The sequence below is a fragment of the Semicossyphus pulcher genome, unplaced genomic scaffold, assembly GCF_022749685.1.
Source record: "Semicossyphus pulcher isolate SPU_LCO1_2020_fin unplaced genomic scaffold, fSemPul1.0.p SCAF_15, whole genome shotgun sequence".
Taxonomy (NCBI): Eukaryota; Metazoa; Chordata; class Actinopteri; order Labriformes; family Labridae; genus Semicossyphus; species Semicossyphus pulcher.
In genome coordinates, this window is record NW_027211659.1 from 1,299,120 (window position 1) to 1,313,483 (window position 14,364).

A 14,364-nucleotide genomic window follows, 5' to 3' on the forward strand; every position below is an offset into this window, starting at 1 on the left:
GATTCTCCAGCATTGAATGTGCTTTCTTTAGTTTTTACACAGTGTTTTTGGGGCGTCTCCTGACACAGAAATCAATCGGAAGTGATGTCAGAAGACAAACAGCCTGCTCAGCCAATCGTTAGCTGTATTGGAGTGTTTGTCCCAGTCGCTCACTGCGGATGTGTTATTTAATTTATAACAGAAAAAAGCCTCAAATCATCACAACTCTCTTTGCATCTTCTAAAATAATCAGGCCCAACAATCAGAGAAAAAGCTGAGAAGATTATGTTGTAAGTTCAGTGGAGGAAATGTTACCTTTACATTAACACTATTGTCGTGTCTAAAATGCAAAGTGTTCATGAGAGTTGTTCCCATGTCTCGGATGATTCCCTCTGTTTACATAGTTTCTGGTCCTGCAGGTACAAACTAAGTGTGCAGGCAGGTGTGTGAACAGTTCTGCAGCTGTGTTACAAAGCAGATATACCAGAGCCAGAATACAAGCAGCATAATGAATTCACTTTATCATCATCTAATGTGAAGAAAGGGGACGGAAACCTGTCATTAATCAGGTTTATCACTGACTTCAGTGTTGGTGTGGAGTGCAGTGACACCTGGTGGTGATGTGGAGTAACATGACAGTCTCTATGAGGCTGATTAAATCCTCTTCCGGTGATGGTTCGTTCCGTCTGTTGTATAAGAAGCTCCCAGTCAGAGGAAAGAGACAAAACGGACAGTGTTTCCTCCGACCTGCTGCTTTCTGTTCACTCCTTCTTTCTCTTTCATCGCTGTGTTCTCTTCCCTTAATAATCGAGGCCTCTGTTATAACTGATGATGCAGTTGTGGTAGAAACACAAGGTTTTAGCGCCTGACGAAGGAAACAACAAAAAACAGGGCTGATAAAGTGTTAAAATCACTTTTAAAATCACATCAAGGTTGGGGTTTACTGACCCTTGCGGCACCACAAACTAATCATCTTCTTTAAAGTTGGGCCTACAGGGCTTTAAATTTAAACAGGTGTAGTTGACTTGATTTAGAAGATATGTGGTTATTTTCATAGTTGTAACATAAAGTGTGACCATGTTTACGCTACTCAAAGACGACTTACTGAAGACAAGAAACCAAACACAGAAAGTCCTTCAGGTTTAAGCTGATGTAGTGCTGAAGTAAAGTTAAAGTTAAAGCTAAAGTAGAGCCTTTCAGATGAGTCCTTTACATTTGTTTACATTTGGCCTTGTGCTTTTTCTCCTACAAGCTTTTTTATTTTGGCCAATCAGGGACAAAAACACGACTTTAAAAAAGTTTGTGCAGATGAAAATAAAAAATGACGCTTAGTGTACATTGTGTTTGAGCTCTATACGTAATGAGCACCAGTTCACAAACTGCAGTACTGCCTGTACTTCTTCTCTCACAAGCTTATTTAACTCTGTATGCCAATGACGATTTGTTTTAATTCAGCTTGCATAATCTCTGCCACAGTCCACAGTGCAGCTTCTGTTAAGAGACTTTTAGTGTCCTCATACTTCACACACACAGGACATAAAGCGTTCTCCTCCTTCACTAATGCTCTCTCATTCTTGCTGCTTCTGCTGCTGCTTGAAAACACTGGCCGACCACAGAAGCTCGCTCCATTGACGCAGGAATCTCTATTCAGACCGAGGTGGCCTGTGCCCCCATTACAGGTACCACAGCAGGCCCAGTGGCCCGTCAATCAGGGTGATGTCATCTTTATGGGGCAAAATCTTGCTGGCTGTTTAACCTCCCGCTCCCTTTATGGTGTGCTCTTGTATTGATGGTGTTTTGCCTGTGGGTCAGTGGGTGATTTGTGGATGTTATTTGTGTAAGATTTTAACAGTGTTGTGACCTCTTTGTCCTTGTTTTTATGTATGTTGTTGTTTTACCGACTCTTTGTGCATCCCTCCCCTCCTCCTCCTCCTGCTGTCTCCATCATGTTTCTCCAACTTATTACTTCTCTCTTTCTCTCTTCTGTTTTATCGTCTCTGTCTCTGCACCCTCAGGGATGAACGGGAAGAGCATCCTGTCCGCGATGGTTCGACACACGCCGGAGCACTCCAGCGTGATGAGCGCAGCTGGCTCGGGGGCCACCACCTCCCCGTGTTCATCCCGCTCCTCCTCGCAGCGCTCAGGGACGGGGGCCCACACGCCTGGGGGGCCCCACCGATCACCCGGCACCCAGCAGGTCAAAACCTCAGAGGGGTGCAGCAACGCTTTGACCCCCAACGCCGGTCCTGCAAGGTCGCCTGTGTCGCCCAAACTTTCACCAGGTGAGACACTCAGACTCAGACCCCCCTCCCCACCCCACTTTGCCCTTCTCTTCTTTTTAGTGGGTGCATGTGTTGGGTCGGATCGCAGACTCCAAACGCAGGGAAAGAGGAAAATTCCTCTCCTGACCACCGTAGCAAAACCTTGAATATGGCTCCTGCTCAGGGGATACAAGCTCATGTCTTGGCACAGTCATGTGCCCCTGAAGGGCTACATACTGGAGAAGGTCACTTGAGGTGTGTGGTCAGTTGGGATGGATGGGATTGGGGTCTCAGGTGATGCTTTAACAGATAATCTCATCAGATAATCAGGTTGACAGTTATTACCTGAGTGTCGGCGCTGGTCAGAAGCCGGAGACGAATCAAGAGTGAACAGATGTAGAGGAGGGCTGTGGTCAGACGGTCACAGATACACTTAGAATACATTATAGAAAGAACAACAAAATCTTCTCATCGCATTGTGAACTTATTTCATGTATGAATGTTTTAGCCACATGCATTGCTCAGTTGTCATGGAGATGATTTATGTCTATTCATTTGGATTGTATTAAACATTTAAGTTACAAAATGCAAACAGAATGTCTTTGATATAAAAAGGGTGATTAAACCTTATGCAGCCTACGGAAGCCCTAAGCGGACATGCATCCATATATTTTATTTACTCCCTGTGATAACGAGTAAATAAGTGCCGGCTGTTTTCTCGAGATCTCGACTTATTTATTTTGTTGGAGCTGAGAAGAGAAATGTTCTGAGAAAAAGCTTGAAAATTCAGAGATTAAAGCCGTAAAGTTGCCAGAAAAAAAGACAAATTTGTGAGAAAATAACTTTTAAAATAGTGTTTATGAGTTTTGTGTTTATAGTCTTTGTTTCCTCTCAGTCTCCGTCATGAGGTCGAAGGGTAACTGTCATGTGTGATGTAACCCCTGGGGCAAACAGGGAGCATAGAAACGCGTGTTTCTGCAGCAGAGGGTCGCTCAGTGTTTCTCCTCTATGACGTCTGTTGTTGTTTTGATCAGCAGTCTGTGGCATCTCTGTCTTCTGTCTGTGCTGTAAATACTTTGTGTCTTATCCGTTTGTATCTCTGGGATCAAAGTTCTCCCCAGTTGTAAAACCAATATTTAAATGGGTCGTTTAATTCTGCTTTAACTGCATTTATTCAATTTAACTGACTTTGGTAACAGTGCATTTCATGTTTTTGCCTCATCTTGGTCTGAGCTACAGAATCACCTACATATTCGTGGGAAAACAGAGGTGAAATAAAAACGTCATCGTCCAGTAGCCACAGCTCTGAACACTTGTGTCGCACATCCACAGAGAGGAGTCACTCTGAGAAGCATTTGTCGCTTCGGAGGAGCCCGTCGCCCCAGAAAGGCTCCCCCCTGCCGTCGCCCCAGGTGGTCTTTCTCAAGGACATCGTCTGCTACCTTTCCCTGCTGGAGAGGGGGACGCCGGAGGACAAGCTGGAGTGTGAGTTGGGGATGTGTGTGTGTGTGTGTGTGTGTGTGTGCGTGTGTGTGTGCGCGTGTGTGCGCGCTCAGGCTTCTCATGCCTGCTCAGGTTGACAGCAGAAGCAACAACTCTGCTCCCTCTCCTCCTGCTGCCTCCCCAGGGCCTTAGACACGCTGGTTACACCTCCCGAACAGGGAACGTCAGTGTCATGCCTAAGCCCTGCTCTGCCCAATAGACTTCTTAGCGTCTAATTTGGTGAACACTCACGCGGCTAATCTCTGCCCAGGCACACGCCTCGTGTTCTCTAACCCCGGGGCAGTCTGCGGAGGGTTCAGGAAGTAAAGTTAATTCTTCAAAGAGCTGCTGATTATGTGACAGAATCTGAATCATCATGGGGTCTCTCATCTCTCGCCCCCCTCTAGTCATGTTCCGGCTGTACGACACGGACGGCAACGGGGTCCTGGACAGCTCGGTGAGTCTTCTTCTAGTCTTTGCTCTCTCATCTTCCTCTCTCTGTTTTGTCTCCCTCTCTCTCTCTGCTCTCCACACACAGACTGCAGCTCTAAGAGTAGTAACCTGAACACTCAGAAGCAGATGTTGTGTTTACATTAGCCATGTGCTGCAGTGAAAACATAAACAAGTAATCCGTCCCTTATATTAGGTGGGAAAAACATGCGCACAGTTCACATGTGGGCGTGTACTGACTCTAAATCTTAAAGACAGTTCGGGTGTTCTTTTCCATCGCGAGTTTATGACCTACAGTAGATTGTGGTTTGGAGAGAGCGGCTGGAGTAGCATCATGGAAGCTAAGCTGTGTTGATGTTTACATTCAGGGCTGCTAGAGACAGCTCTCTGACTCCTATATCACTCTGAGTAACACATACAATCTATATAAAGTCTGTTTGAGCAGCCGGGAGAAATACAAGCGTGCACCACCTATTGGTCTATAGATTATGTTGTTTTTGTTTTGTTTGTTTGTTTTTCTCGGTCCATCCCCTTTTCTTGGCCCATCCCGTCTCAGCAGAGGTTCTGCTCGAGGTTTCTGCCTGTTAAAGGACGTTTTTCTTGCTCATGGTGGACTCATGTTGGATCTCTGTAAATAATATAACAGAGTAGACTGTAGCCGAGGGGCCTGTACGACGACGCGAGTGTCTTTTGATTATCTGGCTTCACGTCACATGCTGCTGGTTATAAACTCGATAAGGTTTCTATGAGTGAGTTCACATTAAAGGGGCGGGGTCTGCAGCGTATGACCAATCACACATCTGGGTCAGTCTGCCGTCAGCTGATCGGCATATTTAACTAACAAACTCTGATTTTTAGAAAGATGTGAAGATGTTAATGCAGACTGAATCCTCTCAGCTGCGGCTGCTGAGTGCAGGAAGGACAGCAGACAAATGAAGTCTATAATATCACAGCTCCATCATTAGAGAGCGATATATTGATTATAATAACACCTGTATGACATTAAACAATACGTTGGACAGATGTATTTATGAGACGTTTATGACTTACTCTCTCAACGTCAGCCGTATCAAACAGACTTATGTAGCAAATTAAATAAACATAAAAGCACAATTTAAAGTGTTATAAAAGAGCTGACTTTCATATCTTGTAAGTGCAGGGCTTCAATGATCAGTCTCTGTTGTAGTTGTTTATCAGTAAAGCCAGATGAATATATTTCATAAAATCAGACGGTAAAGCGGAAGCGTTTTCCCGCTCTCTCTCCCTCCTCGCTCTCACAATCTGCTCACAGAGCTCCTGAATCAAGAGACCTGATTGGTCAGTAGTCGTGTTTAATTCAGGTTGATCTCTTACCTTGAACGTAACCTGCTCCGGAGCAGGTTATGTGTTGAGCATCAGTTACCACGGTGATCTACCCGGGTAAGAAGTGAACCCTGAAGCTCCCTCGATAACCTGCCTCGTAGCGTACCCCCCTGCTCTGTTGGTGAAGTGTCCTGATTTTGAGCGATATTAATAAAAATTGATTAATTGATCTTTGCGATCTTTAGCTGATCTAATAAAGTGTGCACCATGCGTAGAAGAAGGGAAGCTGTGTGGTAAAAAAAACAGCAGAGGAATTATTCAAAAGTATCGGGTTCATTTAAGGTCAGGAGAGTGGATAAATGATGTTTACTGCAGACCCATAAATGAACTTCCCTTTTCGACACTCTGGCTGGCATCTACTGTACGTAATTCACTCACGAGCAATAAGTGCCTCATAGAACAATCAGCATCAGAGTCAGCTTTGTCGGCCAGGCAGTCGCACACGTAGAGTTTGACTGAACAGGACAGTAAGCCTCACGAAGGTCACATGGACATAAAACAATCCAAACATTACTCCCATCGAGAGCAGAAAAAGTTTCACGTGTCTTCCGCCTGTCCTCCATGTTTGACCAGATAGCTCGGTAAGCTCGGTACACATCTGTCCGTCCTTCATTAAAACGTCTTCCTGTTTGCTGTAGGAGCTGGATCGCATCATCAACCAGATGGTGCATGTGGCCGAGTATCTGGAGTGGGATTCAACAGAACTGAGACCGGTGAGCAAACTCTCTGCAGGAAGAGGAGCGTAAACAGAGCCCGCTGTCGGTGTTTGCTCGCCCTCGATGCCAGCTGAACGCTCGAGTGACAGCAGGAAGTGGATTTTAGGTCCCAGAAAAACTGGAAAACAACAGCGACAAAGTAGCTTGAAACATTTTTTTAGCACACTAACAAAGAGATTAGAGCTCCACAACTTATTCACACTCTGAATCAACATTCAGATGAACAGCTACGTTACAACAACACCCTCACTACATCTCTTCTAAGCAGCAATAACAACTGGAACTGATCATAACTTTTGTGCAAGTTAATGACTTTATATGTCCACCTTTTGTATGCAAGTGTGCGTTGTTAACCTAACGCACCAACCAGGAGGGGTGCACGTAGTTTGAACTGCAGCATCACCTGCGCGTCTGACTTTGTGTTTTAACCTCCGTGACTGCAGATCCTGAAGGAGATGATGGAGGAGATCGACTACGACAAAGACGGGACGGTCACCCTGGAGGAGTGGATCAGAGGAGGCCTCACCACTATCCCTTTACTGGTCCTGCTGGGCATGGATACGGTACGCTCTGCTCTTGTTCTATATGCTGCTTCTGACATGTTAACTTCTGAAATAGACCTCCTCTTCTGGAAACTTTAGACTTCACATGTTTAGTCTGTGTTGGAGGATTTTTCTCTTTTGAACAGGGATTCGTCCAAGCTGCATCCTGAGGATGAGACCTCGTTGTGTAGGACATTTTCTTACCTGTAGACATTGACCAAAAAAGCTTTTTTACACCTCACAGATTATCACTTGAATTTATGTTTGCCTGAGCTGCTTTGGGATTCAGTATTTTATCGTGCTGCTGTGCCCGTGTGGTAAAATAGCCGAGGTGAGACATCCCGCTCTCTTAAGGAGCGCGTTACTGAACATAAGAGGAATGATGTCACCGAGAGAGTTAAATAAAAAGCAACGGCACATTTTATCTCTCGTTTTTACAGCCACTGAAGTCACCAAACCCCAAGAGGTTTATTTCTGGAGCGCCTGAACAAGGTCTCTTTCATTAATGTGGTTCTTCTACAATAAGTCTCATTTATTGGATATTTGGGGTGTTTTGTAAAGTGGATGTTTTTGCTCTTCCTTCTCTCTCTATACTTTAACCTTGATAAAAGTTTCTAAGAAGTTAGAAATGTTTTGACCTCCTCTAGTTGCACTTTTCTGGGGCCCTTTCGGTCTGATACCTGATAAAGGTGTGAAATCATCGAGGTATGTTTTGTCTTGTTTTCGATCGATTTCTGTGTGGAGTCTGCGTGTTCTCCCCGTGACATGCTCGTTAGGTTCACTGGTGACTCTGAATTGGTGACTAAAAAGTTCCCATAAACACAATTTTCCTATTTTTTGTTTCTCGCAAAGTTATGGTTTCATATTCTTTTAACTTTGATAGTTTATTCTCACAAATTTGCTCATTTTTTCAGGCAAATTTACGACTTTAATCTCCAAATTTTCAGGTTTCTTCTCTGATTATTACTCGTCCTCGGGCCCCTCCTTTTTTTGTTTAATGGCCTTAATATGCCGTCTTAATTTTCTCCTTCAAACCCACTCTATATAAATATTCCCTCTGGTGTAATTCTGTGACGGCCCTGATAGAGGAAACTGCAGTAGGGTTGTGTATGTACTCCCTGACATGCTGGAGTTTTTACCTCTTTACACTTGATCTGCTTCGAACATGACGCGTCCATAAATTTGGATTCCTCATCGTAACAATACATTCCTGGAAAGGCGACTCCGTCCCACAAGGAAAGTACTTTGTTGCTTCACGTGTCCTTTGTCGTCTCCTCCTAGAATGTACAGGAGGACGGGCAGCATGTTTGGCGTCTGAAGCACTTCAACAAACCAGCCTACTGTAACTACTGCCACACCATGCTGCTCGGAGTCCGCAAGCAGGGCCTCTGCTGCTCCAGTGAGTCTCTCTCTCTCTCTGTGTTTATCTGTTTAAATCTCTCTTTCATCCTCTCCATCTCTGTCACCGTCTCTCTGCCTGCTCCTCCATCTTTACCTGCTCCCTCTTCCCCTTTTCTCTCTGTATCCGATTGAAGATATTTGTTCCGCCTGAGAGCCTCTGAGTCAATTTTGTTTTTCAATTAAAGCTCCTGACGATCATCATTAAAAAAACATTAACAATGTTATCACATGTAATTCTGTTATTGACTGATTTCTGCCAGGAAGCAGCTCTGCAGGCTGGAGTTATTGTCACTGATTGTCTGAATCTCTGATTGGGTTAATTTTCTTATAAGTTCCCTGTAATTCATGTTTGTAGTTGCAGATGAAACACTTAAACTAGCGTGAAATATTGAAAACTAAAGAATCCTATGATCATTCCTGAAGCTGGTTTCGGGATGTAAAGTGCACTTATCTTCTGTCCTGTTGTCTCCTCAGCATGCAAGTACACGGTGCACGAACGCTGCGTGTCCAAAGACATCGCCGCCTGCATCAGCACCTACGCCAAGTCACGCAGACACACAAACGTAAGAGCAAACACAACGCATGAAAGGGTTCATTCTGCACATGAAGCTCCCTGCTGATGAGAACATGCTGCAGGAACACTGGCCGCTCTGTGCAGCAGAGTCCCACTGACTCTAGCAGAGCAGCGTCGATCATGGGATGATCTGTGAGGTCGAGGGAGGTTTCTAACGGTTATTATCCTCCTGTAATTTAGCTGTGGGGGGATTCATGCTCTGCAGAGCTTCTCTTCAATTAGGTCAACAAATAGTTTTTGCCAGTTAATCAACCAGAGACAAAACATTTTTTGCTTATCCTGTTTCCTGTTTTTCTGTTATATATTGTTGTAAATTACTGACAAAAAAACAGCAATTTAAAGATGGAACTTTTGGCACTTTTATTCTTGTTAAGACATTTTAAAAACTATTTTCAAGCCGATCTGGACGGTCAAATACAAGCCTGACACTCATTTATACCTGTGAGCAATTAAAGGTCAATAACTCACCTACGTTTTTTGGACTTTGCAAGAGAGGCTGTGTACCTGCAGAAAGCCAACACGTGCATAGAGGAGGACGAACAAACTCTAATCGACTTGAATAATTAAAAATGCTAAAAAAGAACAATTGATTGTTGTTATGAAACTTGGTCCTTAATATTGATTGTTCTCTCCGTGGCTCTGCAGGCTATGCAGCACATTTGGATGGAGGGGAACTCTCCCACAAAGTGCGACCGCTGTCACAGAAGCATCAAGTGTTACCAGGGCCTGACGGGGCTGCACTGTGTGTGGTGTCAGATCACTGTGAGTCCCTGCGTCATGCACACAGACACTTCTACATCCCTGACTCTGCACTAATGGAAAAGTGTTATAAATACAAAGAAGTATTATTTTAGTGATTACCATTTTCTTTGTGTGTTACACAAACAAACGTCTTTATAAAGTTATAACCATAATAAGGTGCCTAACACACTCAGTTTGGGACTTTATATTGACGTACACTCAGTTGCCGGTTTATTAGCTACTCTTAGCTTAAAGTATTGCGGTGTTATACGACAGTCCTGCTAAGATTTGTACCTTTTTTAACCCTATTTCTGTTAGCGAGGTTAGCCTTAACAACATTACCACAAACAACCGCCTCCAAAATAATGGTGAACGTGAATCAGCACCACTTTAGAGCACTTTAAACTTAAACTGAACATTTGAGCCGTCGTGCAGATGGGATTCATTACAGAACTGGATCCAAGTGTAGCTAATAAAATGGCTAAAGAGTGTATTATAATAATAACCCAACCTTAAATATTGTTTTTAGCCTTAACTCAACAAGAAACCCTCAAATTTAACTGTTTACTTTTTCCTTCTTTCTTCAAATACGAGCCAAATCCCCAAAATGTGACTCATCTGTCCCTTTAATGAACCTTTTCAAGCCTAAAGAAACCTTTTAATTTAAAATGCTCCATTAAAAGAAGACGATAATGTGTGGAAACAAATGCACACAGGTACATCGTCTCGAGTCGTCCAGAAGTAATTAGACTGTTGATCTTTGGATGGTGCAGAAACTACTAAAGACAATTATTCAAGTTTAGAATAAAAACAGCCGAAGACATTTATTAATGAAAAGATTTAAGTCCACCTCTGAGGAGGCCGCAGAAGATACACACGCTTCATTTTAAGTGGTAATACTTTGTAGCACCACTAGATGTCACCGCCGGCTTGAGGTTTGCTTAACAACGAATCTGCTGCCAAAACTCTCAGCTCACAGAAGCAGTTGTTCTCATGTCAGCGTTAATAAAAACCTGCATATAAATACGAACTGATGTTTGCTGTACGTCTTTATGTCAAGCAGTCGGTTCATACATGCGGTCAGGATGAGCGGCCTCAGGAGTGTAGCGTTTCATCCTGCTAACATTTGATAAACCGAGTGTCACAGATGGATCACGCCCACTCTTCTTCTGTTTGTGCTTCTCCTCCGTAGCTCCATAATAAATGTGCATCCAACGTGAAGCCGGAGTGTGATGGAGGAGCCCTGAGGGACCACACTCTGCTGCCCTCGTACATCTGCCCCGTGGTGCTGGTGAGAAGGCTTTTCTCTGCTCTCCTTATACAACACTGTGCATATGTACGACATGTTCGCTTGCATAGACGAGAGAGGGAGAGTCTGGTTTCAGCATTACATCATTTTCAGAGGACATGAGCAGGTTGTTGTGACTGTTCAGTCGGCCTCATCCTCACATGTTAATGTAGATTGATTTAGAAAAGTGTCTCTTATTTAGCCTTCCCTCTCTGAGGTGGGAAACGAAATAATCGAAACAGCTTTTATAACAGTGCAATCCAGTTCAACAGCAGCACAAACGGCAGCAAGATGATCATAAATTGGCTGCTGATAGCTCCATAAAGTGCGCATCATTTGCCCCCACTATCTGCTCCGTCTCAGGGTCTGATTCACAAAACAAACTGCACTAAAGATATTGAAGCCCATGCCCATAAAGTTCTGCAGATCTGTGCAGTTTGCTGGTGGTAAGAGGAGCTTACCACCAGCTCTCTGCAGACGTTAATATTATCACTCTAACTGCGCGGTGCTGTGAGCGCTGGAGTCTGTGAATTAGACGCTTTTTGCCACAAGGTTAATTTGCATAGAAAGGGACCAAAACAGCACGGCAGCACAGGGACGCTGTTTGCTCTGCAGCTGTTTTGGGTGCATTAAACTCTCTCTGCGTGGGCTTCAAGAAAAAGAGTCTTGGTGTCTCATTTGCACAGACTTAGCGGATGCAAAAGCCGTGCAGTCTCTTCGTGAATCCCCTCCTGGATGTGACAAACTTTGAATCCTGTAGGACGTTCATGAGCAAGAGATTGCTCCAAAGAAATGATGACGACATAAGAATAAAACATAAAGACAATAAAAACAATATGAATACATGTAAAGTGTTGAAGGAGGAAGTGTCTAATAGGATAATAATAAAAGAAAAGTAAACTAGGATCAATAAATAATAATGCAAATGTTAATCAAAGTATTGGTATTGCTATTGGAAACTAATAAGTAATATTGACATGATGATGACGTGAGCCTCCCTTTGGCGGTATCACATGAAGGAGGTCAAACTGGGCCGACAACGACGGCAGGAAGTATCATATGATCTCGCTTCGCCTGCTGCCGTGTTGGCTGTTTACCCGACACGCTGCCGTTCAACAGATTTCCTCAACAAGTCGCGTCAGACCTGAGTCCTCCAAACACCTGCAACTATTTCACACTTAGCAATGATTCTATTTCGAGTTTGCCTCCTGACTTCTCGATTTTCCTCACAAATACCCGCTGACAGGCTGATTAATATGCATGATTTAAGGCCCGTGCACCTGCAGAATATCTAAAGGTTACTGTGTTATAAAAGTGCATGCAGGAGGGTTCTTTAAATCGTCTCGCACATGTTTCTTCTCTTGCATCCTGTTTTATCGAATCATTTCAGGGATTAAAAAGTAAAGCATCTTCTTCCACAGGATCGTCACTCTGTGGTGAAACGAGGTGAGGGCGACTCGCCACCCAGCACCAGCCCTGATGACATCAACCAGACCTTTAAATTCTCCCCCGGAGACGGACAAGCCCTGCAGGTACACGCCGCTCCAGCATCCAGCAGCCGTCCGTCCTGTAGGCTGTTCACACAGTTCATGAGTCTGTTTCTCCTCCCTGTCTGCAGATCACTCCTCTCCCAGGGTCTCACCCACTTCTGGTGCTAGTCAACCCCAAGAGCGGAGGCCGACAGGGGGAGAGGTGAGTTCGCACCGGGCACAGATCTCCTGCTACTCGATTGACTTTTACATTCATTGTAACATCATGAAAGTAGCTGTAACATTTGTGTTGTTAGCCTTAAAGAAGGTTTATACTTTATATCAAGAACAGCTTCTATAGCTGGTGGAGGATGTGAGGAAATGCATTCAGTCAGTCACTTTAGGAGCCCACTTACAGTGTTGGTAATTGGCATTATTATTAGACATCAAATCACAGCACAAGTCAGGAGAGAGGTTTCTGTCACGTCGGGCGGCGTCGCTCCGTCGTCCCTCTCACCTCAGAAGAAAAGAGCTTTAAACAGCACACGCTGTAAATAAACGTCACAGCAGAGACCAATCACAGCCTGTTGCTCTGCCTCAGATGCATTGCTATGGCAACGCGCTCGTTATTACCATCAGAAAGGAAATTATTCTCTATTAATACCCGTTATGAGAACAAAAGGGTCATTTAAACAGGAAACCAGAAGCTGTGTGATTCTATTTTAGTCCGTGTGAAAGTTTTTTAATCAATTTCATAACATGTTTATGTGACTGCAGCAGCTCAGCAGTTTTATAAGCTTCTGACCCACAAACAAAAGTTAAGTTTATAACAGATTTAACATGTTTGTGAACCTTTTTAAAGTGAAGATTTCTGATAAACAAGGCTGTAAATTGTTTCACAAAATACACAAAGTAAAGACTATTAAGAGCATGTTGAATAACCTGCATGGTTGCTCAGGCTTCACTGAGCATTGTTGTAACCCTCACAAGGTCAGAGGAAACCACATCATCAACATTAAGCCTGCTGTCAGTGTGTGTGCGAGCTTATTTCAGATCTTTAACGCAGATCTTTAAGATGCATATTGAGGTTTAGAAGTCAAATATTTAAAGCCACGATTGTGCCGTCTGCACCATCAGGTTTCTAACACACGTTTCAATGTCTCTGGAATCTTTGGAATATCATGTAAAACATTAAAGAGTCGTTCAAACGCTGTTTGTCTGCACAAAGTTTCTAGAGATGGACACATTAAGTGATACGAGCAGAACTTAGAGGATCCTACACACCAGAGGCGGTTCAGAAAGTCGTCATCTCCTGACATTTTCCTTAAAGAGGTGAAAAGAACAAGACCACATGCACCTCCAAGACGGGGCGTGTGTAGCATTCCCAATCATTAGCATAGCTTGCACATCGTCATCTTTGTTGTAAAGATTATTTGCCATTAAGGTGGTTTCCGATTGTCCGAGACTAAGGAGGAGTAACGTGCTGTTTCTTTGGTATTGTAAAAAGGTTGCATCATGAGAGGAGCAAAGATGGACGCTGAGAACAGATCGTCTGTTTGCATATTTATGAAGTGTAAACATTTCCGCTCCTGTAAACGAACCCTTCATTTTCCCAGCAGAGCGCGTCTGATGGCAGACAGAATTACATACACGTGTATTGTGCAATCAATATGTATTTATAATGCTAAGTGTCTACTGCCACTTTCCATCATCATGCTGCTTTTCATCAGACATTGATGCTCCATCTGACGTGCTTTAAACTTTAAAGATTACAACAAAGATTGTATCAAACCCGTCCAGCACAGAGCGAGCCTGCAGGATCCCTGTTATCGTACAGCTGAGGAGCTGCAAGAGGCCCGCTAACCTTTTTCATGTGAGTGTGATGTGAATCAGTGTAACTCTTTGAGTTCATGTCTCTCCTGTCGTTCTGCCTCCTTCCAGGGTGCTGAGGAAGTTCAGGTACCTGCTAAACCCCAGACAGGTGTACAGTTTGGAGCGAGGGGGACCGATGGTGGGGTAAGTCTGCTGCAGTCATCTCTTTATTACCTGTTTGTGTGTCAGGGGAAGGATTGAGCTGAACATGTCTGTCCCAGAGCTCT

The 14,364-nt window shown here is 43.9% G+C and overlaps 1 protein-coding gene across 1 annotated transcript in view; it reads left to right on the forward strand.

Moving 5' to 3' along the window:
- The window catches only part of LOC138592118 (diacylglycerol kinase beta), a 120,533-nt gene that overhangs the window by 32,920 nt on the left and 73,249 nt on the right, over nt 1–14,364 (forward strand). The window contains exons 6-18 of the mRNA XM_069662751.1: nt 1,596–1,658; nt 1,995–2,261; nt 3,573–3,725; nt 4,130–4,179; nt 6,173–6,247; nt 6,694–6,813; nt 8,074–8,191; nt 8,668–8,756; nt 9,413–9,529; nt 10,701–10,799; nt 12,218–12,328; nt 12,415–12,488; nt 14,207–14,281. Of these exons, the coding sequence (XP_069518852.1) occupies nt 1,596–1,658; nt 1,995–2,261; nt 3,573–3,725; nt 4,130–4,179; nt 6,173–6,247; nt 6,694–6,813; nt 8,074–8,191; nt 8,668–8,756; nt 9,413–9,529; nt 10,701–10,799; nt 12,218–12,328; nt 12,415–12,488; nt 14,207–14,281 (1,411 nt within the window). The remainder of the gene's footprint in view (nt 1–1,595; nt 1,659–1,994; nt 2,262–3,572; nt 3,726–4,129; nt 4,180–6,172; nt 6,248–6,693; nt 6,814–8,073; nt 8,192–8,667; nt 8,757–9,412; nt 9,530–10,700; nt 10,800–12,217; nt 12,329–12,414; nt 12,489–14,206; nt 14,282–14,364) is intronic.